The 24,372-nt window shown below is 51.2% G+C and overlaps 1 protein-coding gene and 1 long non-coding RNA gene across 2 annotated transcripts in view; one reads left to right on the top strand and one right to left on the bottom strand.

Annotated features, from left to right (window-relative positions):
• Positions 1 to 15: 15 nt before the first annotated feature.
• Positions 16 to 4,588, top strand: LOC119820225. Its single transcript, XR_005286449.1, has 3 exons — positions 16 to 290; positions 2,846 to 2,968; positions 3,554 to 4,588. It is a non-coding gene; the product is annotated as an uncharacterized LOC119820225 (long non-coding RNA).
• Positions 4,589 to 6,185: 1,597 nt separating this feature from the next.
• Positions 6,186 to 24,372, bottom strand: part of LOC119821866 (IgGFc-binding protein-like) — a 32,649-nt gene continuing 14,462 nt past the window's right edge. The window contains exons 7-18 of the mRNA XM_038340970.1: positions 22,618 to 23,203; positions 22,312 to 22,511; positions 19,252 to 19,393; positions 17,682 to 18,019; positions 16,883 to 17,456; positions 15,964 to 16,580; positions 15,087 to 15,624; positions 13,594 to 14,162; positions 12,494 to 13,067; positions 10,977 to 11,176; positions 7,940 to 8,323; positions 6,186 to 6,461 (exon numbers count right to left, since the gene is read on the bottom strand). Of these exons, the coding sequence (XP_038196898.1) occupies positions 6,186 to 6,461; positions 7,940 to 8,323; positions 10,977 to 11,176; positions 12,494 to 13,067; positions 13,594 to 14,162; positions 15,087 to 15,624; positions 15,964 to 16,580; positions 16,883 to 17,456; positions 17,682 to 18,019; positions 19,252 to 19,393; positions 22,312 to 22,511; positions 22,618 to 23,203 (4,998 nt within the window). The remainder of the gene's footprint in view (positions 6,462 to 7,939; positions 8,324 to 10,976; positions 11,177 to 12,493; positions 13,068 to 13,593; positions 14,163 to 15,086; positions 15,625 to 15,963; positions 16,581 to 16,882; positions 17,457 to 17,681; positions 18,020 to 19,251; positions 19,394 to 22,311; positions 22,512 to 22,617; positions 23,204 to 24,372) is intronic.

Below are 24,372 nucleotides of genomic sequence, written 5' to 3'. Positions count from 1 at the left end.
CGTCTTGGGCGGGAATTCTGGAGACTGCGGGCTCCGCCTTATTGCTTCGCTCCTGTCTCTTTCCCAGAGCGCTAAATTCAATCGCAGATCCGCTGCGGCTTTCCCCTTCACTAGCTTTCCAAGAATAAAAGGTTGTACTCAAACTGTGCTTTTTAATTTTTTCGAAGATTTATTTATTTTTATTTTATCCTTAGAAGTGTTTTGCCCGCAAGGATGTCTGTGCACCACGGTCATGCAGTGCCCGCAGAGGTCAGAAGAGGGCGTCGGATCCTCTGGAACTGGAGTTACAGGTAGTTGTGAGCTGCCAGGTGGGTGTGGGACCCGAACCTACTTCTTCTGCAAGAGCGGTATGTACTCTTCACAGCTGAACTGTCTCCAGCACAGCCTGTGTTTCTTGTTTGCTGTTGTTGATGTTTGTATTTTGAGACAGGGTTTTGCAATGCGGCCCAGGCTGGCCCGGAACTGGGGATCTCTACTGTCTTCAGGCTGTACCTCGCTTTTCCTGTCTCTTCCCTTTGTACTCTAAAAGCCCTCCTTCACTCACTTGCCCCAAGAACAGGCACCTCACTGCTTCTGTTCCCTTCCGCTGGCCAGTTTCTGGGAATCTTCAGTTACCCTAATGTTGCCCCAGCTGCCTCTGAGGCCACTGCCCCGCTGTCAGTGCCCTTACTACTGCGGCTTTGCAGTTGGCTCTGCGGTCTGTCCCTCCTCTTCACGTCCTGGATTCTTTCCACCCCACCAATAACGATCAAAATCAGTCAAAAACGGTGTTGCAGAAGGTCCAAGGTTAATATTGCCCCACCAGGGGGCAGCACAGGAACGACCTGGTCTCCAGGAAAAGCATCCCAACAGCTACATCACACAGCACAGCCTTCCAGGGAACCGAAAAGACCTTTTGCACTCATCACAGACTATTTTGTTGGGCTATCAGGGAAAGAGTTTACCCTCTGGCCTAGGTGAAGTGGCCGCTAAGGTTTACAAGGGCTTCTGATGGTAAAAAGTCCATGTAAATAAGTAATAGGGCTGGAAGAATGCCTCCCAGCAGGAACTGTCTTTCAGAATTAAGTAGTTGTAGCAGTATGACTCGGCCGGTTGTCTTTCATTCAAAGCTGCCAAGTACCAGGGAAAGGCTGATTGTCACCTAGCCTCCAACATCCTTTTGTGTGTTTTTTTTTAAAGACAAATTAAAGTGAATTCTTAACATGAAATCCTGTCATAGACATTAACAATGCTTAAGCTTACACACACACACACACACACACACACACACACACTGCATGGGCTCATGCAGAGACCAGCTGCTGTCCTGCTCTCTGCCTTATTGTCTTGATACAGGATCTCTTCACTGGCTCTGGGGACCAGAAACCTCTTGTTTCACCACTGCCTCCCCAGCCTTGGGCTTCCAGGCACACAGATGACCACTCAGTTTTGTTTTTTGTTTTGTTTTGTTTTTTTACATGGGTGCTGGAATTTGAACCCAAGTCCTCATCCTTTCTCAACAAATTTCTTACCTGCCCAAGCTCCTAGTGTTTCTAATTACTTAATTTAAAATCGTTATTGATAAACAGGTCACATAGTATAATTTTCCCATTTATACAATTCAATGACTCTTTGTGTGGCGTATTCATGGGAATTTCAAAACACTTGGCAATTCCAACATGCCTAAAACGTGTTGTGCTCATATCTACCCCTTTAGCCTCATCTCCGTCGCGTTCCTGATGCTCCTCCTGCTTCCGTCTCCTTTTTGGTGTGACTCGTGTGCAGGTAGCCATAGCTGCCATGTGTTGTCGAGTGCCATGGTCACAGCATGTCCAGGAGACAGCATTTAACAGTGTTCTTCACCGTCATCCAGCTCTTAGGATCTTTCCAGCCCTCTTCCTCAGTTCCCTGGGTCTTGGTTAGGATTGAACACTCATCGGTCACTCACTCTCAGCACTTATGAGTGACTTCTGAGTCTACTCACGAGGCACGGCAGTACTGTCGCCACTGCAGATGGACGATTCTTTGTCCAAGGCTGAGGGCAGCACAAATACTTAGAAGGCAGTTTTAGATGTCCAATTAGCCCAACCAGTAGTAGACCCCACCCCACCCTGCCTCTTTCAGAGTCTGCGATCTCCTCAGCCTTGGACTTTTAATAAGGCTCACAGTGCTAGGCATGAAGTCCTTCCTGTGGAGCAAGCCGTAGAGCCAATCAAACAGTGGTTAGTTGCTCCCCAGCAGTCATGCTACTGTTGCGCCAACGGGCATAACTTGCCTCGTCAGTTGGTATGGTAACAGGCAGGACCCACAGTTGGGTAAAACAGTTGATGACTTTTCTGCCCCAGCAGGCTACAGAGCACACTCTGGTACCATTAAACTAGCTAGCCAGCAGGGAGGAAGCTTCCAGTTCAGTTCCAGCTTGATTTATTTGTATTCTGCAACCAAAGTATGTGGTGCCTTCAGCAATACGAGTCTACCATCTAGTTCTGATGGACGACCACGAGAAATGGCCATAGCCTGTATTGTTTGGAGGGCCTCCCTGATGAAGACTCATAGGCATTTTAAGCATGGCACTGAGATTTTCATTTAGTGACTTTGGCTTCTAGGAGTATGCAGACATGTCAATTCATGTTTTAGTTTTTAATTTTTTATAAATAATGTTTTCAGTTAGTGTTCATGCTTTTGGTTAATCATCCCTCATACCCCATCTTTTCCCCATCCCTCGCTCCATCCCCATCTTAACACTTCCCACACCCCATATCCCTCCCCTCTTTAACATCACATGTGTGTTCCTACTTCCCTTTAGGGTCCCTCCCTCGTCATGGTTCTTTTCTTGCTTTCTGACCTCTGCTTTTTCTCATTCCAGTTTGAACACAGAATCCTGAAAATTTCAGATCTAAGATCCACAAATGAGAGAGTGCATGTGGCATCTGACTTTCTGTGTCCAGGTTGCCTCACCCCGTAGGATATTTTCCAGTTCTATCAATTTGTGAGTTCTGAAGTACAGTAATTTTAGTATCTGTGCTGGGTAGTTTTATATAACTTGACACCAGCTGTAATTCGAGAGGAGGAAACTTCAATGGAGACATTGCCTCCACAAGGCAAGTCTGCAGGGCATTTTCTTCATTAGTGATGGGGGGGGCAGCCCATTGTGGGTGGTACCACCTCTCCACTAGTGGTCCTGGGTGCTGTAAGAAAGCAGTCTGAGCAAGCCATGATGAGCAAGCCAGTAAGTAGCACTGCTCCGTGGCCTCTGCATCAGCTGCTGCCTCCAGGTTCCTGCGCTGTTTGAGTTCCTGTCCCGACTTCCCGGATGATGAACTGTTAAATGGAAGGGCTAGTGAAGTAAACTCTTTCCTCCCCAGCTTGTTTTTGGTCATGGGGTTTCATTCCTGCCATAAAAACCCTAAGACAGAATACAGGGAGCTTTCATGTTCTTACAGAAATGTAACTATGGAAATTAAATACTTTTAATGTTTTCCTCCTATAATTCCTCAGCATGTAAATATCAAAAATATCAAGTTGGTATATCTTTGTATTATATTAAAATGTTTTTTTTGTTTGTTTTTGACAGGGCATCACTGTAGCCCTCAATGGTCTGGAACTCACTGTATTCCACAGCTCTTCCCCCGCCCCCCCTTGCTCTTTTGTTCTTTTTGCCTCCTCTTCTCAGTTACACCCTGAGCCTTGGTGGTGGGGTGTGGATATAGGTCTGAGCACCGCATTAAAACTTGGAAGTCTTAAAGAGACCTTGGACTTTTAGAATGCTGAAATTTATAAAGACTTAAGTGTTTGATGGTTGAATCCTGATATTACCCAAGAATCTGGGGGACAAGAATTGGACGATTAAGCTAAAGTGCTCTGTTTGTGTGGCAGGTTGATGAGGGATAGTGGGTTCTGGAAGAGCCCACTGTGGGTGGTACGATTCCTAGGCTAGTGGCCCTGGACTGTAGAAGAAAGCTAGCTAAGCATGGGCCTGAAAAGGAGCCAGCAGGCGGTGTCTCTCCGATAGTTCTACTTCAGTCCTTACTTGAGTTCCCGGCTCCCCTCAGTGATCGGTGGCATCCTGTGAAATGAAGTCAGTCCTCCCGCATCCTTAGTTGCTTTTGGCTGTGGTGTCTGACAGGCAGAATGAAACTGGAATCTAGGGTTAGATCCTCATTCTCCTCGGTGCCGTTGCTAAACCTTTCTCTCTGCCTCCTGGCTAAGCCCATGATATTGAAAGCTACCAGGCGCTGCTTCCATTCTCGTGACCCTTCTTTGGGACTTTAACTTGTCCCCGTGCTGCAGCCCAGTCAGAATCTCAGTCGTGTGTATCCATGTCCCACCCGTCACGCCGTCTCTCTGCTTGACTCCCTAACGTCGATGTCCCATTGGGTCACTAGACTGTTTAGGTCTTCATCAGACCCTGCCCACTTGTCACCGCACTGCCCTCAGTCCCCGTCACTCTCGGTCACACACCGTCTTCATTCATAGCCTCCAACCAAAACGCCAGCTACAAGACCTACAACGCTCCCGCTACTCCGCCCCAGCATCCTAGAGGCTGGATGTAGAAGACTCTGCCTGGTTTATAATAAAACTCTTGAAAGAAATTTTTATATTTACTACATTCTTGGCTCCATTTTTTTTCTTGGACCCATTCCAGTCCGATTTACCTCTCCATCATTCCACCAGAAACTCAGTAAGGACTTGAACCAGCGGTATCATCTTGTTCTGACATGTAATACAATATAACGGGAGCTTAATATGCTCTTTCAGCCTGGCGCTCAGCGCCCTCCTTTGTTCTCTGGGCTGGTTTGAGTGAGAAAGGTCCCCAGAAACTCGGGTCTTTGAACACTTGGTTCCCAGAAGCAGACGTTAGTTGAAGAGGTTTAGATGGGAGAGACTTGGTGGCAGAAGTCCCTCACCAGGTTTTGAAAAGTAATGGTTTTGCCCAGCTTTTTTTTTTTTTCTCAGTTTCCTGCTCTGGCCTCCTGTTGCTGTGTTTCTCCCGCCATTGTGGACTCCCCTTCGGAGCCATGAGCCAAAACATAATCATTTTCCTATAAGTCACTGTTGGTCTTGGTGTTTTATCATAGTGTGATATTTTGAAAGAAAATGGCCCCCAAAGGGAGTGGCACTATTAGGAGGTGTGGCCTTGTTGGAAGAATTATGGCCTTGTTGGAGGAAGTGTGTCACTGTGGGGACGGGCTTTGAGGCTTCCTATCCTCAGGATACCACACAGTGTGGCTGTCAGTTGACTTCCTGATGCCTGCAGATGCAGGACACTCAGCTATTTCTCCAGCACCAGGTCTGCCTGCATGCTGCCATGCTCCTCATCATGATGGACTGAGCCCCTGAACTGTAAGCGAGCCATCACAATGAGATGTTATTCTTTATAAGAGTTGCCATAGTCCCGGTGTCTCTTCATGGCAGTAGGAACCCTAAGACCCACAGCACTGTGGGGTAGCTGGTCCGTTTGCCTAGCATCGTCTCTGTTCATTTGCCTTGTTGACTGAGCTCAGGAACTAAATCCTCACTCCAACTCTGAGAAAATCCCAGCCTTCCTTCTATTTACAGGTGATGGGACCAAGTCAGGGAGGAAGCAGGCGACTCACCAGGCTTGTCAATGGTAAAGCCAGAATCTGTCTGTCTGTCTGTCTGTCTGTCTGTCTGTCTGTCTGTCTGTCTGTCTCCCTCCCTCCCTTCCCCCCTGCACCTCTTCCCCATCCTGTGCCCCATCATTTCACCATCCACTCCTCTAGTCCCCGGTCTCTTTGACTCCCGATCTCCCCAGTGCTTCCCCACTCTGGGCATCTGCTCCTTCACCTGCTGTGCCCCACACATGGGCCCCCGTCCTCTCTTAGTAGACACCCATCATAGACGCCATCATCATCCATGTCTCCCACTGTGGGGAGGAAGTTGGGGAGGCAGCAGGAGGCAGACACACTGGCACACAGCTTGGGTCAAGACATTTACTCAATGCTTTCAGATGTGGCCTCAGTGGCTCAGCAAGGGGGAGGGACAGGGAAGGGACACCCAGGGCATCCTTCAATCACTGTAGCGTCTGGAAGATGCAGCTCTTGAAGTGTCCATTGCCAGTGCTGGCTGATCAGCTGGAACTGCAAGAGACAGACACTTGGCACTTCATGCTGCAGACTAAGTACCCACCCGCCCACACTACCTCCTCCCCCAGTCCCCTAAAGTCTGGCTTCCATTCTCCAGCCTCACCATGAGGAGAAATCCTGTGCTCTCCACTTCTCCATCAGTGTCTTCCCCTGAGATTGACGCACATCATTATTCTGATACCCATCGAAGTTTCCACAGGCCCCACACAGGATGGCCGCATGGTCATCACCGACCATCACATCCAGATGCCCATCTATTCCAAGCCGGACCTGGACCCCTGCCTTCTGGTGGACCAGCAAGGAGCCATCAGGCAGCCTCTTCACAGACACAGATGTTAACACGCTAGCTGGGAGATCCACTCGGAGACCATTCACCTGGTGTGGGGGAGGGGGAAATGGAGAAGTGAGACTTGAGTGACAGAAGAGCTGAGGGACCACCACGCTGGCTTCCTCGTGCACAGTAATGATTCAAGGAAAGGGACAGGCAGGCGCTGGAAGGGGTGGGGCCTGGAGAGGAGCGTTACATGAGAGATGGACAGGTGGGAAGACAGCTGGATCTGTGTCCACACAAGCTCACTGTGCATGCTTATCCCCATTACAGTATGACTCAAATTAACTTACTAATGCTTTCACCATGTCAATATTTGCCAGTGGACAGAAGACTGGATCAATGGATCCTCCCCAGATTCCGAAGCTGGGGAAGAGCTCCTTGGATCAGACAGATAAGTACGCAATTGAGCAAACCTGGGGTCTCTGCAAGTTCTAGTTTTCAGAATAAAATAATGATTTAGCATGTCCTGGTTGATACCTCTTCCCCATGCACCGTTTCCTCACATCCTCTCATTGTAACCATTCTCGGCTATTGGTACAATCACATGCTGAGCTCTTAGAGGGGATCTCGGCTACCGGCACAATCATGTGCTGGGTTCCTAGAGGGGATCTTGGCTACCGGTACAACCATGTGCTGGGTTCCTAGAGGGGATCTTGGCTACCGGTACAACCATGTGCTGAGCTCCTAGAGGGGATCACAGAACCTAGAAATTGACTTGGGGAATCCCAACACCTGTGATGCCAGCTTGGCAAATCAGAACATTCCACCCCCAGTACGAGAAGTGGGCGGGCAGTCCAGGCTGTCTCAGTGAGATGCAGTCCTGGGCTTTGCTGGAGCAGTTTCTGCTCAGTTCTCAGTGAGATGCAGTCCTGGGCTTGTGCTAGAGCAGTTTTTGCTGCGGTTTCTGCTCAGTTTTAGTGAGGCAGGTGGCACTTCCTTCATGAAACCAAAACTATCTAGGAATGAAGTTGCAAGCCAGGCGTAGGGACACTCTTCTTTAATCTCAGCACTAAGGAGGTAGACCTGGGTGGATCTCTGTGAGTCCAAGGCCAATCTGATCTACAGAGTGAGTTCCAGGACAGCCAAGGCTACACAGATACATACAAACATCTGGTCTCAAGAAATTAAAAAAATAGAGATTGGCGTCAGGGACAAGCCTGAAACCTAGAGGTGTGAACTGACAGGGTAGCTGGGGTGTCTGGGATCGTCTCTGGGTTTCCCAGATATGGACCCAGTCCATTCGTTTTCCCCTAAGGCAGTTTGTATTTGTTTCCTGCCACTGGTAACCAGCGGAGGCTTGATTAAGACCAATAGCAAAGCTATGCTGTTACTTAGTGTAAGAACGCAGGCCAAGGAGAGGGGCCCAGGCTGACCTCTGGAGACAGGTACAGATCCAGAAAAAGTGCAGAGACCTAGATGAGGGAGACACCACGAAACCACTGCATAGCCAGGATGTGGGGTACTGTGCTAGGAAGAAGGAAAGCCCAGGGAAGCCGTCCGTGCCCTCTGTGCCCAGGCTTACCCACACACCCTTGCTTCGGGTCACAGTCACAAGTCCATCCTGGAAGAAGATGTGGACTTTGTCCACGATCTTGTCATTGCCATCACAAGACTGGACATCAGCAACCACACGGTACCAGGGCACAGTTTTCTGGATTCCCGGGCAGCGAGAAGAAAGCTCATAGACACCAGGGGAGCTGATGGCATTGTGAGCCCCATCGAAGGTGATAAGGTTGCCTTTCACAGAGAGGGAGCAAAGACCTTTGGCTGGCCAACAGTTCCGGACTCCCGCGCGTATCTCACAGACTTGGCCAGGTGAGCAGCCAGTTGGATGGCATGTCAAGCCGGTGCTTGGGGAGCAGAAGCAGTGTTCGCTGCAGTCTGAGGTCATCAATGAGGTGTTCACCTGTGCACAGAAAGGGGTGGATGCTGTGCATTCACACGGGGAACCTGTGGAGGCTCCCGGTGAGAGATGCTGTGTGCCTCTCCCCAGTGGTAGTCTCTGATTTGTCAATAAGACTGCAGAGGCCAACCTGTGACAAGCTCATGTTTTGACTCAAGAGCCTTGACAGTGTACCCCATCACTAGCCTGTCTCAGATTATGCCGTTACTATGAGAATAAGCCTGGGCTAGTCCATTGGAGGATGAATCATCGTATGGTACAGACAATGATCCCAGCCTAGGCCACTTGCCGTGGTTTGAACATGGCTTGTTCCCCTGAACCATGCAGGACTTCAGTCCTCAAAGTTTTGTATTAATGATGTGAAGAGATTGGAGACTTCATCCAACTATGGAGTTAAAAGTCAGGACTCTAGGTAGGTTGGGAAAGTATGAATAATCCTAGACGCTCTTGAAAAACTCGTATTAGTCTATGGCATATGATCATTGTAACTGTAAGGGAATCTAGGGCAGAATGACTATTCGTGAGGCATGCAACCACCTGGAAATAAGAAAAGCAGGGGTGATGTGTGTCCCAAGCAGATCCAGCCACAAGGAGGCTGAGTAAGTTTTGATTTATCCAATTAGTAGGAAATGTTCTTTTCAAATGAATATAAACATTAGTTATTTTAGGGGAAAAACGACTAGGGCTGAGCACTGTGGCACACACGTTTAATCCCAGCACTCGGGACAGAGGCAGGCAGATGTCTGTGAGTTTGAAACCAACCTGGTCTGCAGAGCGAGTTCCGGGACAGTCAAGACTTTGTAGTAAGACCGTGTCTCAAAAACAAAAATTCTTTTTCTTTGTTTCTGGTTTGCCAGAAGTTTGGCTGTGCAGATTCAGGCTCAGAGACCAGTGAGTCAAAGCCATAAGGACGATATACATGGCTAAGTTTTGTAAAGAAAGAACCCATCTTCCCTGGCGAGGCTGAATGAGAAGGGAAGGGACAAAGTACTCAGGATGAAGTGATGTGTATCTTACTACAGTCCTTGCCTCTAAGTCAGAAATAGGAGATGTGTGGCTTTGGGAAGCTGACCGCATTGGTAAAGTCTCTAGGATGGCATATCCAAGATAGAGGTCTTATGACTCCTTAAGGAGAGAGACTACATGTTGACGGGGACATGCAGCTGCCGCCATGATGACAACATGCAGCCGGGGGTCTCCCGAGAGCCTGCGCCATGCACCTTGGTCTTCCAGTCTCCAAAGCAGCGAGTCACACAAACCTCCGTTATCCACAAAGCAGTCCTCCCTAGGCATTGGTTTATAGTGACAAAAGGCCAGTGGCCTACAGCAGCATCTTCCTCTGTCCCATTAGGTGACAGATAACTCCTACCTCAAACTGCAGTGACAGGACTAGACACACAAAAGGGGTCATTGTTTTTAATCTATTCATTTTGTGGTGATATAGTGACTAATTACATGAAGATATTTACCACTACAGGAGAAACTAACTGGAGGAGAAAGGTAGGTGCTGGGAACATCTCCGAGTCTCCAGAGCCCACGCATGGCAGTGCCTCTCCCTGAACTGGTATCTCTTCTCTGATCATCTTACCCTGATTTTTTTTTTCCCAGACCCAAGACTCTTGACCCCCTTGCCCTGAGCTCCATCCTCAGGCCTCAGTCTTGCCATTCCCTCCCTGGAGAGCGCATCAGATGTTAAGGATAAAAAACGGTGTCTGCTTCCTCAGGGGCCCTGGGTCAGAGAGGGTAATGATTACAGATGGTTGGAATGAAGTACCTGTTGAAATCTGGCTGGAGTCAACCGATAATGGTATCGAATAACTGGGAATTTCCTGGATTTGATTTATTATCTGTCACATAATTGATTTCCTTATTCTCACAGCACCCATGCTTAATGACCCTGGGGTAAAGTAGCCACTGTGTTTGCAAGAGAGTCTCAAGTGGTTAGCAGGAAGTAACAGGCACACACGCCCGAAGAGAAGGTGGTAGAGCAGGCGTGGCATCAGTGGATGAGCCTCAGGAAAGGGCACCCACACACACATTTACACTTGTTCTAAAGCTTAATTCATTAAAAGAACAAAAATTTGAGAAGAAAAACAAAAAAATGTTGAAAACTTGGCAAGAAAAAACTCAGTGTAGTTATCACAGCAGAGGCATCCCCCTGGGTCCAGAAGCCCCTGCGGGCCGGGCGGTGGTGGCGTACGCCTTTAATCCCAGCACTCGGGAGGCAGAGGCAGGCGGATCTCTGAGTTCGAGGCCAGCCTGGTCTACAAGAGCTAGCTCCAGGACAGGCTCTAGAAACTACAGGGAAACCCTGTCTCGAAAAACAAAAAAAAAAAAAAAAAAACAAAAACAGAAGCCCCTGCGGGTACTGGACTGGAGGATGCTGAACCCATTCTATACAGTGGTGTAGTGTTTGCATGTAATATACCACGTTCTACTGTACACCTTAAACCATGCCCAATACAATGCAAATGCTACATCAACAGTATGGTACTGACTAGGAGGTGACAACAGTTAAATCTGTATATGCTCAGGACACTTGTCACACAGCTAGGGACAGGTGGTGGTCCCCCATGACCCCATCCTTGAACAGAAACCCAGAGCACAGTAACTCTGATTGTCCCTCCAGCTTCTCCTGCTTGGAGTCCCTGCTCACCGGCATATAGTGGCCATTGTAGGTGCAGCCGCACTGTTGGGCCGGAATGCACACACCCTGGGAGAGCAGGAAGTGATCGTCACACTCACATCCTTCAAAGCACTGAGTGGTGCATTGGGTGAGGCCAGCGAGAGCAGCACAGGAGCCCTGGCAGGAGCGTGTGCAAATAGAGTAGTGGCTGTGGGCAGGACACCGGAGAGCTGTAGGGAGAGGAGGCAAGGGTGGTCACACCTGCTGCAGGACACTGACTAACTTGACTTACTGACCTCCTAGCCCTGGCCAGGATGGTGCTGAAGATGCGAATGCTGAAGGCAGTTCCCAGTGCTGTCTTACAAAGCTCACATCCAGATTTGCAGACAGCGAGAGCTGCCGTGATGCATTGGGGGAGATCAGGTAGGGGGTTTGTGAAGATGCGAAATCTAGGACAGTCAGGCCTGGAAAACTGAAATGGCTGGGGTATGATGGGAAGGTATGGAGGAAAGCTGGGCTTGAATTCAGGGGACCAGCCATAAGACAGGGATGGGACCGCAGGGGGAAGCCCAAGAAGAGGGTGGGTGTGGGGTGGGGTGGGGTGTGCAAGCAGATTGTCAGGATGGGTTGGGGAGGTGGGGTGTTGACTCAGATGGCATCGGGAGGCTCGGGCTAGTCAGGGTGAAATGGGGAGGCTCTGACAGTGTGGAGTTGGTATTGGGGGGCAGGCAGAGTATCAAGTTGAGATGGAAGGTGTAAGCAAAGGATTGGGATGGCACAAGAATGGGTTTGAGAATGGGGCAAGAGAAAGACACAGAGATATCAAAGATAAGGCACCAGGCCCCAACTAAGTTTGGCAGGCTGTTGTGACTGTCATCAGATGGCCACTGGGGCAGGAGAGAAGGATCAGGCTTGGGGTAAAGTCTGCCTGCAGTTGGAAATGCAGCAGATGCAGAGGTGTGAAGGACTACCAGGCACATGTCCAGAGAGCACAGGGTGCACGGACCTTGCCTCCTGTTTTAGCTTGAGACAGTGCCCACTGTCAAAGCCAGACTGATTCAGTGCTGTTAGATGGCACCTGGGCACTAGGTCCTGCCTAGGAAACTGAAGGAGAAATGGCTCTTTGCTGGAGCACCAGGGGCCATTGTTTTGGCATGGGGCATCTGAGGGGACCTGGTCCTACCTTGTAATTTGGAAAGAAGTGTATTGTTTTAGATTGGGGACCCATTGCTTGTGGTCCTGCACTGAACACATGAGAGGCTACTCGGTCTGAGGGAGGGGTCAGTGAGCCACAGCTCAGGACTCTTGTGGGCTCTCAATCCATCCAACTCCCTTCCAGGTCACTGCAGAAAGCTGAGAACGGCCCTGGGAAGAGGTGGGTGTGAGGTCTGGGGAGAGTGGACTCTTAACTAGAGTCTGAGACCCCGAGTCAGAAGAAGAGGGGGAAAGCCACAGAGGATGGTGGGGCAGGGCTGGAGGAGGCCCTGTCACAGGCAGGGATTTCTCCATAGCCCAGAAGGTTCCAAGAGGGGTCCGCAGACACTCACGGCAGAAGTCTTTTGTCCTCCACGGCTGCACAGTTGCACCAACTGCCTGACAGGCTGCGGTATAGGCTGCCAGGCTTTGACAGAGGTATGCTTTGTCGCCCTTCTGGGCACACAGGTCAAATACACATTGGCGGAAGTATTCCAAGGGACTCAGAACCTGGTGGCAGGCCGCGAAAGGGCCTTTGGGGTCCTGCATCTTCCCACAGGCTTCGTTTTTCTCATGTGCTTCTCTCTCCTTGGCCGAGCACACAGGACAGCCTTGGGCCCCACAGCCCTCACCACAGCCCAGGGAGGAGCCAGGAGCTCGCCAGGCAGCTCCAAAGGCCTCAGCACTGGGGGCTAAGGCTCCACTGGGCAACGCAAAGTCGTCAGTCCAGTTCCCATTGAAGTTCCCAGAGAGGCCACAGATACGTCCACGGAAGGGACTAGGGATGGACAGAAGGATATGGGTATCACCGTCGAAGAGAACCTTCAGCCCTCTCTTTGTCTGGAAGAACATGTTCCGGCTTTCAACAGTTATAAACATGAAGCCTAGAACCACGGGCAGGTTCACAGCTTCACCGTCCACAGTCACCTGGGTGGAAAGGTCAGCCAGGTTAGAGGTCAGAGCATGCTGCTTTAAGGAAGGCCCTATTGTTCTGCCATAGAACGTCATCTCTCTCAGACCCTCATGGCAGAGCTAGGGACTTTTTAGAGTGGAGTGAGGTCAATTCAGGCTCCCATGGTAGGGATGTCTCCAGTAGGTTACAGGTTGGGACCTTCAATTCCTAAAACACCTGGTTCTGTGGTGATCTCAGGACTCTTTTTGGGGGGGATTTGTTTGTTTGTTTGTTTTGAGACCAGGTTTCTTTGTAGCTTTGGAGCTTGTCCTGGAACTAGCTCCTGTAGACCAGACTGGCCTCAAACTCACAGAGATCTGCCTGCCTCTGCCTCCAAGTGCTGGGATTAAAGGTGTGCGCCACCACCGTCCAGCCCGCTCTCAGGACTCTTTAAGTTGTCAGTGTCCCCTAAGACCTTCCAACGTAGGCACATGACTCCAGATGACCCTATATGGGCCTGTTTCCCTCTATCAGAACATGAGCAGGTTTGTGTCTACTCACCTGTGGCCCTTGAGCCAGGACCACAACATGGCCTGCCACGGTAACCACCACTCGCTGGGGTTCACCAGCCAAGTTCTTCTCAAGCACAATGGAGAACTCCTCATCTCCAGGTTTCGGGTGGCAGACTTGTGCCAAGATGTAGGTGCAGGAGCCATAAAGGTCATACACCAGTCCATCGGGTGTGGCATAATGAATGCCATTAAGGACCATCATTAGTTTAGAGCTCTTGGGATGGCAGGCACGGGCACCATCCACTAACCGGCACTCCTCGTGGAGACCACAGGACTCTATCTGGCAGGTGACCTGCCCATCTGCCCCACACACACAGAACCACTCACACTCAGGGCCTGGGTAGAACGTGGCACCCAGCTGGTAGTAGCGTCCATTGTAGAGGCAGCCACACTGGCCCACGGGCACACAGGTGTCACCACTGAGCACAAAGCCAGAATCACAGACACAGCCCTCACGGCAAGTGGTTTCACAGCCCTCTGGGGCCGAGAGGCTTGGGCAACTCACAGGGCAGGAGTCACCACAGAGCTGGTAGTGACTGTTGGCAGGACACTGGAGGGCTGTGGGGATAGAGCAAGGGAGAGTCAGACAGAGGCAGTGGTGGCAGCAGAAGGGCTAGTGTGTAAGAGCCTGCCCGAGACAAGCCGGTGCCCTGGATTGCTATGGGACTTGACGTAGGACATATGACAGGGGCACTGATTTGGGAGCTCAGGTGTGGGGGTGTGACCTTGTCTCCCTGAGGAGGGTGTGCCATCCTGACATCTAAGGCAAGGGACTGTCCGGGGGATGCAACCACATGCATCTGAACAGAACAGACCAGAACCGACTATGGCTGCATCAGGGTGCATGACTAGGGACCCCTGTGTGTGGGAGATCAGTCACCCTGACTGAAGAGAAGGAAGATGGTGCCGACATGACTGGAGCACCCGCTGGTCTCTCAGACATCCTCCATTTCAGGGTGCGACCTGCCAGTGTGTATGTGATTGGGTGCCATTGACAGGGTGCCCCTGACTCAGCAGATCTGCCTGAATGAGCTGCCCCCACCCCCTGATTCAGTCTGCTTGGATCTGCCCTGGACAGGTCCTGATTCCAGCTGAGGGGTCTGACGTCTGACCAGTGTGTGGCAGGCGGTGTAGGGTCTCACTGGACTCTCTGACTACTCTTGTGTGCGTGGCAGTGGTCCAGTGTGGGAGATGGTGCAGGGGCTTCTGACAGGGGCTCCTCACTGAGTAACTGTCACTGGTCATATCCAAGTCCACTAGCAAAATGTCCCTTCCAGAGTGGTCTGCACCCAGGCTGTGTGTAGCTGGGTCCTTCCCTACCCCACTGGTGGTTTTCAGTATCAGTGCCAGGATGCATCTCTGACAAGAGGTGGTGGGGCTGGGCCTTGAGCTTCATTGGAGCAACAGGGCTCTTGTCTAAGAGCCCCTGGAAAGAGTTGGGGGAGACCCTGTCTGTGTGGAGCTGCAAGGGTCAGTACTCACGACAGAAGTCTGTCTTCCTCCATTCTCCAAGTTGGGCCCCAGCATCCTGACAAGCTGCCACATAGGTGGCCACGGCAGGACAGAGACCTCCTCGATGGCCCTGAACTTGACAGGCATCCAGCAAGCAAGCCTTGAAGTACTGAGTGGGTGGCACAAGGCTGTGGCAGGGTGCTAGTGGACCTGCGGGGTCTGAGATGATGCCGCAGGCGTTGGGACCACGGAAGGGTTCCCGTTGCTCAGGTGTGCAGGGTTGTGGGCACTGATCATTCATGCACTGGTCACAGCCTGGGGCTCCGCCCACCTTCCAGCGCTCAGGTTTCCCCACTGCTGCCTCATCGTCATTGGGATTTTTGTTGTAGTTCCCGCATAGGCCACAGAGGGCGCCTGAATAGGCTGTAGGCACGTGCAGGCGCAGGAAATTGTCTTCAAAAGCCAGGGAGAGCCCCCAGGTGGTGTTTACCACCAAGCCTGTGCCGCTCATGTGAACAAGCAGTCGTGAGTCCAGCTGGAAAGGCAGCATTATCAGCTCTCCATCCACCTGCGGACGTGGGAGGGAGGTGTGAATTGAGCGCTGTCTATACAGGCTCCAATCCAGTCTATACCATTCACTATTAGTGATCTTAAGCATATAATCGCTGGTTATCAATAGTAAAGACACAAGTAACATTTGTTCTCTGTGCTACCATGAAGCAGGTACTTTCAACACTCCTCCCTACAGAGGAATAATGGAAGGCTAGTCTGGGAAAGCCATTGCTTCTAGCCATTCTGGTCTCACAGTGGAGGCTGAACCCAGCATCATGGTCCTGCCAAGCTGGGAATGGTCTATCCCTTATTCTCTCCTGTCCAGCAGAGGCTTCGTGGCCCACAGCCCACTCACCTGTAGCTGCCTTGGCCAGCGGGCGCTAAGGGTCAGGCTGAGGCCGTAGATATTCAGAGTGACACTGCGGGAGTAGCTGACCGCCTGGCTGCCCCTGTGCTCATTAACCACAGTGACATTGAAGTATTCAGTCCCTGAGGGTGGTGCATGGCAGGGTGCGCTCAGCAGGTACTCGCAGGTGCCTTGGAAGTCAAAGCGGTGCCCATCTAGGGTGATGTAATGGGGATCACCCAAGACTATGCACTTAGCTATACTTGTAGGTTGGCAGCTGAGCTGGCCAGAGGGCAACAAGGCACACTTCTCATCTGCTCTGCAGCTGGCAGATGTGCACACCAGTGATTCACCTCCAGGTCCACAGCGACACCTCTCAGAGCAGCTGGCATCAGTCCAAAACTCAGTGCCTGCTTCATGGTATGTGCCATTGGCCCAGCAGCCACAGCCACTGTCCAGGGGAACGCACTGCCCAGCACTTAGCACGAAGCCCTGGTCACATTGGCACCCCTCCACACAGGGCCCGTCACATGCAGCTGGGGTTGTGTGGCGTGCAGGGGGTGGGCAGCTGGCTGGGCAGGGTGGCCCACAGAGCTCGTAGTGGCTGTTGTCAGGGCAGGACATCTCTGTGGGTGGATGAAGGGCGGGAGAGAAATGAAGAATGGTGTTGGAATGGCCTCTGGGCACGGATTGGCAAGAGTCATCAGCAGAGACAGAAGGGGACAGGGAGACTACCAGATCCAGTGACTCAGTCAGGGAGGGAAGCCGAGACAAAGTAGAGCAGATGGCGTGAGAGGCAGACAGAGATGACAGAGAGAACTGGGGACACACAGACAGCCAGGAGACAGCGACAAACAGAAGCCAGCAGAAAGACCCAAAAGGTGGGAGTGGAGCCAGCCCAGCCCTTGCCCAGGTCCCCACCACTCACCACAGCCAGCCTGAGTCCTCCAGTCTGTGATTTGGATGCCAGCAGCCTGGCAGGCAGCAGCATAGGCGGCCAGTGACTGGCATAGAATGTCTTTGACTTGACTGCCCATGCAGACATCCAGCACGCAGCCCTTGAAGAAGTTCTCAGGAGGCACATGGGCATGGCAGCTGGTGAAGGGGCCCACTGTGTCAGGGGCCAGAGGTCCACAGTAGCCAGGGCCCTCATACTCCTCCAGTTTGTTCTCTGGACACACTGGACAGGAACCCGGACATTCATTCCAGCATAGAGGGTCCCACCCTGGAATCTGCCAGCTGCCACCCCAGGTGGGTATTGAGGATGCCGTTGTGCCATTAGGGAAGACTTGGTCATTTTGGGGGTTTTTGTCCATGTTTCCACAGAGCCCACACACTGCACCATAATAGCTACTTGACAGCACAACCTCTACCCTCCAGTTCCAGTCATAGATGACTTGAAGCCCGAAGTCTGTCACCAGCATAGCCTTGGAGCCCCCATGGACCACAGAAATCCGCCCACCAGCCAGGTAGACAGGCAAGGCCGTCAGAACTCCATTCACCTGGAGAGAGAGGGAGGCCAGTGGGGTCAAGGGAGCTCTGCTGTCCCCATTCCTTCCCTCCTCCTGCCACGGGCTTCCTCCTGACTGACATGGTCACCACCAGCTCTTACCATTGGCTCTCAGGTACAAAACCTGGCATCCGCATCTATTTAAGACCTCTCATTTGGTCAAGATTCCCACTCCAGGCTTTTTCGGGAACCTGAGCAGCCATCCTACCGAACGTACCTGGACTCTGCCAATCTCCTTCTTGTGGATGGCGATGCTGGTATTGTAGGTAGTCACAGTGACCCTCTTTACATTGGACACAGCAGGGTTGCCCTGGCTCTCATGCTTGGTGATGACCGTGAAGGGAGTCAGCCCGTCAGTGCTGACCCCAGGACAGACACTCCCTGCTAGCAGGTAACTGCAGGTCCCGTGGAAGTTAGTGTTCAGGCCATCGAAGGAATGATAGTGAGGGTCTCCCCACACCAGGCATTTGGCATCATAATTGGGTATGCACACACCCTTGCCACCTTTCTCTGTGCATGTTTCCTGTGACCGACAGGTAACACCTTGGCACGGGTCTGTGGAAACAGGAGACACATGCTTGAGTGGCTCCCCACTACAAGCATACCTGTTCCCAGAATCTAACTCAGAACGTGCCAGGGATATTGACTCTGAATGTTGCTATAGGGGAGACCAGATTTCCAACAACAGAGTTGACACCTAAGTCCTAGGTCCTAGGGTTGCTGTGGAAGAAAAAGTCAGAGAGATGGCTCTGCAGTCAAGAGCACTTGTTGCTCTTGCAGAAGACCTGGAATTGGTTCATAGCATTCCCACGGAGGCCCGCAGCCATCTGTAACTCCAGTTCCAGGGGACCAAACACCTTTGGACTCTAGTTCTTTGTTCTTCGGCTCAAGACCACAGGTTTGGGATTTCCTGGTGAGATTTCTGGGTCTGGGGCCTCAACCTTTCACACTTGGACTCAGTCCCCAGCCTAAATCTCATGCATGAGGTGTTAGCTCCATTCACGGGGGGTGGTGTGTTCTGTCTTAGGAGTCTCATTACTTGGATACAGCGAGTGTCCATGTCCAAGGCTCCATGTTAGTGTCACTATATCCATGTCTCCATTTATGGGACACACATACACACTTAACAATTAGTTAGCTGAGCCTTGGGCCTTAGTCGGGGACTATGTACAGACTAAAGCTGCTGCAAGCTTTGGTTTGGAATCAGTAGACAACAGCTGGGAGAATGACTGTGTGTATTTGTCTGCAGGGTCAACCAGCTGTGAATCTGCCCTGAAGTTTAAAGTTCTGTTCCTCAGTATTATATAACGTAAGCAGAATCATCCTCTAGATCATCCACAGCTATCTATGTGCCCTGTAAGTATAAAACACACCCCCAAAGGGCTGTGGAAAGGACCCCACAGCTGTTTGTGTTAGGGAGGCATAGCAGTGGCACCTGAGAAAGTTACGGAGCGAAAACAATCAGTCCTCCACAGTCAATAACCCCATGGCTTTGCCTAGCGGGGCTCCCCAAGTGGTCCACCTGTTAAACATGCGCTGTCACTGCTGTACAGTCCCACCGCCCTGCGCAGTTCTCCACCATCAAAATCCTGCCCTGAGGGTCCCGCAGCCTCAAATCCCTTTAAGGTTCCTTGACAGGCAGACTGGGTAACCTCTGCCCTTGGCTCCGAAGTCTGACACCTCAATCCACAGGTCTTTGCACCTCTCACCATGAAGTCATGTCCCCCTCAGCTCCCAGCCCCTGTCCTGTGTCCCCCCCACACCAGCCCAGCTCCACTGTACAGCACCTTTGGTGACGCAGGTCAGGATGCCTCCTGAGGGCTCGCACACCTGTCCTGGCTTGCAGCTGTGATCCTTGCACACCATGCCTTCTCCTGAATGGCACACACACTGCTGCTGGCAACTTTCAATGAGAACCGACTCCTCTGGCTGTGGGGACAGAGAGCATGCCATCAGTAAGGAGAGGGGCGCATGCCCAGCGTTCCGGGCAAAGAGAGCACTGGGGTAACAGAGTGGCGACTCTGCAGCGTGGTCCGCGGTCAGTGAAGCTGAGGCGCAGGTGACCGCGAGGCCCAGCTCATTCACTATTGGTGTAGTTGCCCATTCATTCCAAAGTGTGCACTGTTTAGGAGAAGTAGAGAAGTAGAAACAGTCAATGAAAACAAAGCAAGCAGGCAAAGCGGTGCGTGCCATTCATATCTTATCACTAGCGAGGCTGACGCAAGAGGATTGCTGAAAGTTTGAGACCAGTCTGGACTGCATAGTGAGTCACTTAGGGCCACATACCAAGGCCATCAAAACAAAACAGCAAAGGCTCTGGTGCAGACTGCTCATTCCAGACCCAAGACAAGATGACTTGATGTCATTATGTCCCGCTGTCCTCATCTGCAGGCTGTGGATTCAATAGGACAGGGAGAGGACAATACGACGGAGTTCACATAATGCTTAAAGTACAGGTGAAAGCAGAGAGACGCCTGTTCAGTAACCCAGGCTGCTTCATAACGGGGTAACGGTGAAGCAAGAATGGGGGAAAAGACAATTCTTGTTAAAGCTAAGTGATGCGCAGGTGTACGGTGATAGATGTCACTCTCTATGTGCTCGGTGAGCACGGTGAAATATTTCACTCTTCTCGTAACATTACGTTTGATTTCATAATGAAAAGTCTCTATCTGTGTGATGTGTATATGTACATCAGACAGGCCTGTGGGCAGTGCCACCCACGCATTTGCTTTCATGGGAAGAGAAGTACAATGTGGGCACTGCTCTCAGAATCTTCACAGTTCTATAAACAAGGCAGAGTTTCAGCACACACAGAGACACACGCAAACACACAGACAAACACACATGCACAAGGACACACATACAAACATCCCCCACAGGCAGACACACACAAACAACCCCCACACACAGACAACACACACAAACACACACGAACATCACACACACACAGACAAACACACACAAACACATACAGACACACACACACACACCCCACAGGCAGACACAAAACACATACAAACACACACAAAACACCCCCCACAGGCAGACACACACAAACACACACACCCACAAACATCCACACCCACAAATTAAGGCAGCGCTCTATGTGGGGGAGTAGAAGGAGGAAGCACAGGGAACAAGCAGCTGCTATAACATAAAATCTCCTCTCTGGTCATGGGACAGAGAAGAGGACACATCTCTCCTTGGGGCACTGGCAGCTGTTATAAACTGGGACTGGAGTAATGGCTCAGTAATTAAGAGCACTGGCTGCTTTTCTGAAGGACTAGGGTTTGATTCCCAGCACCCACACGGTGGCTCTGATCTGATACCCTATTCTGGCTTCTTTGCTGGCACCCGCCAGGAGCACACATGGTGTGCAGACATACAAGCAAACAGAATGCTCATATAAAGAATAAAAATAAATCTCAAAAACTATTATAATCTAAGATATTGGAGAATCAGGTAATCTGGTTCCCTGCTTGTCAGCTATAGGACTCTCTCTTGCTGTTGTAGCTTCTTTGAGCAGAAGGACTGTCACTCGAACAAGCTAGCCAGATTAAGCTCTTGTCAGCAGCTGTGGTTTTGAGCACTCCATGCATCTGCGGAGAAGGTTAGAGCTGGTTGTTCTGGCCCCTGAATGTGCAGCTTTAGCCAAGACTTGGTTTTTACCAGCCCTTTCCCCATCACAGATCTTTGTGAACTCTCAGTGACTCTATACTCATTTCTAGACTGGAGGCAAAGTGCTTCCCCTGCTGGCCTGGTAGTGACTGTCCTTGACTGGTCCTGAAGAGGCGAAGTTGTGATTGGTGCAAACACCCCTGTGAGGCAGTGTAAACATGCTGTTCAGCTCCTCTAGCCAATCAGCCGCGAGACAGCCCAGTCCCCTGTGCATGGAAATCACCAGTTCCGTGGTGTCAGGAGAGTAGGCCAAGTAAAAGGCCTCCACTGAGTGATCTTTTTGGCCTGCTTTTCAGTAATGAGGGCTGAGCTGGCAACACGAAGAAAGCAGCAAGACAGATGACAGAATGCGGTGGCAGCAGAGACAAAGGAGTGGCAATGGCAGCCCAGCAAGCCAAGGTGCAAATGTTGCAAGCTTGACAGCTGAAGGAGAGATCAGCTGAATTAGCGGTGGGCAGGACTGCAAAAGCAGCAGAGCGGCTGATTGACAGCTGCAGTGGAGATAGAGGGCGTGGCAGAATTAGGAAGGATGAAGGAAGAGTTCCAGAGAGCTTTGCATCCAAGGAACTCCCATACCCCAGGCTAAGGGTGGAACACTGACTGCTGCCAAGGGCTAAGGAACCTTTTACCTCTTAGGCCTTTACAAGAACCGTGATACTTCAAAGCTAAAGGTCTTGTTACCCAAGCCTGATCCAGAGCTGTGACACTAGAGGCTGCCACCTGCTCTTGTCTGCTTGCTGCTCTCAAGCAGCTGCAGAACAAAGTGCCCAGGACCACTTGAGAAGCTTTTCCTTTCTTCCACATGATCTTTATCTCAGTAGAGCAGGACTCCACCAAGCTGACTGACAATGGGAAAGCCATCTTGGCCCAGGCATGGTACAAAAAGGTTAAGTTTCGACTTTAGGAGCCAGGAGAGAGTTTAAAGGCATCACGATTCATAGTGACGTTTGGAAAAGTCTTTACCACTGCCATGAGGAGGGTAGACCAGAAGGAGGAAAATTAAGGACTGGACGAGGACAAGGTGTACCCAGTCAGGGTGAGAGGAGGGGACAGATGTGGGCAGAGGGATAGTCAGGAAGCTGGGTGGTGGGAAGGCTATAGCGCTGGTGAGAAGCAGGGGTTGGTTCAGGAGGAAGTTCCAGGTTCTGTTTGGATGGCCGGGTTCCTACCTCATAGTAGACACCACCGTGGTGGCAGCCACATTTCTCCATGGACACACAGCCTGTGGTGCTCTGCAGGTAGTCGGTGTCACATTCGCAGCCCTCGGAACACGTGTCCAGGCACTCTATTGGAGTGGTGATGGTTGAGCATCCCAGGGAGCAGGTGTCTGCGCAGATCTCATAGTGGCTGTGAGCGGGGCACTCCGTTGCTGTGAGAAGGGGGCGCTGATGAGGGCGCCAGGGTGGGGGCTGGGGTTCTTCCCCTCCTCCTCCCCAAGTTTCCCCTTTCCCAGCCCTCAGTGTCCTGTCACTCACGACAGAAGGTTTCGGTCCTCCACGGCCTGACGTGCCCTCCAGCTGCCTGGCAGGCGCTCACGTAGGCATGGATGCTGCTGCAGAGAATGCTCAGGTTACCACCACCTAGGCAGAGATCAAAGACACAGTCTTTCAAGGGATCCTGGGGGTCAATCAGCTTGTGGCAGTCAGCCAGCGGTCCCGTAAGGTTGGTGAGCAGCCCGCAGAACTGGTTATCATGATACTTTTTCTCCATGTCTGGGGAACACTTTGGTTTGCAGTCCTGTCCCGGTTTGCAGGCAGGCTGGGGCCTGTAGGAAAAGCCTGGCACAGGCTTCTCCCAGGAGCTACCCAGATCACTGGGACTGACAGCCTGTGAGCCATCGGACTTCTGGAAGTCATTCTTGGGGTCTTCATTGTAGTCCCCACACATGCCACACATGTGTTTATAGTAGTTATGGGGAATGGTGACACGCACGTTGCTGTTGAGATCATAGGACACATGCAGGCCAAATCTGGTCTTGATGACCACATCTAAGCCATGCTGGAAGGCCTGAACACTGCCTTCATCCAGAATCACAGGCATCTTTGTGGTCACGCCATTCACCTGGAAAGTGGGGAATGCCAAGATTCAGAGAGCACGCTTCGAGGCAGTCAGTCACTAAATATTCCTAGTCCGTCCCTAGATGTCCCTGTCTGACACTGAAATCTGGAGTGACCCCATGTTTCTGGGCCTTAGCTTCCATATTTGTGAAATATGTATAATAAGAATGTCTTATCCTAGCCAGGATCTTTAAATATGACCACATTTGGGAAAGGGTCTTTGTTGGTGTCAGTAAATGTTACAGTCTTGACATGAGGACACCATGGATCAGGGTGGCCTCTAAATCCAATGACAAGTGTCCTGGGAGGTAGTGGAGTAGGACAGAGCCCACAGTGGGGGCGGCATGGGAAGACCCAGCAGTCGGGATGGAGCCTAGGGACATTCTAGAGCCACCAAAAGCTGAGGAGGCAAGAAAGCTCCACCTCTGCAGCCTCTGGAGGGGGCGTGGCCCTGTTGCCATCTTGACTTAAATAAACATATGTGATATTTAAAAAGTTGATAAGTTACTGATGTGAGAGAGTCTTCTGTTTGTGTTGATTTCATTCGTTAATAAAGAAACTGCCTTGGCCAGCCCTTAGGTGGGTGGAGTAGACAGAACAGGAAGAAGGAAGTGAGGTAGATGGCTCAGTCAGATGCCACGCCTCTCCTAAATTAGAGAGACCGCCATGCCTCTCCTTTGGGAGAGAGATGTGATGAAGCCAGCCGCCGGGTTAGACATGCTGAATCTTTCCCGGTAAGACACTGCTCGTGGTGTTACACAGATTATTAGATATGGGTTAGTCAAGATGTGAGTAAGAGGCTGAAAATAATGGGCCAGGCAGTGTTTAAAAGAATACAGTTTCCGTGTAATTATTTCGGGTGTAAAGCTGACCATGAGGGAGCCGGGCAGCGGGAACGCAGCCCGTCAGCTCCTCACTACAAGTAACATTTTCTTTAGGTATTTATTTGTGAGAGGGAGCACAGACATGGACATCAGAGGACAGATTTTGAGAGCCAGTTCTTTCCTTCCACCACATGGGCCTCAGAGATTGAACTTAGGTTGTTAAGCTTGCTGGTCAGTGCCTTCACCCGCTGAGTCGGCTCACAAGCCCAACATGTTGCTTTAAGTCCGCAAGCTTGTGGCATTTTGTCACAGCAGCCACCAGGGAACTGTTACACGTCTCAGAGGGGTA

Source organism: Arvicola amphibius, chromosome 8 (genome assembly GCF_903992535.2).
Source record: "Arvicola amphibius chromosome 8, mArvAmp1.2, whole genome shotgun sequence".
NCBI classification, from domain to species: domain Eukaryota; kingdom Metazoa; phylum Chordata; class Mammalia; order Rodentia; family Cricetidae; genus Arvicola; species Arvicola amphibius.
This window is presented reverse-complemented; position numbering and strand designations above follow the sequence as displayed.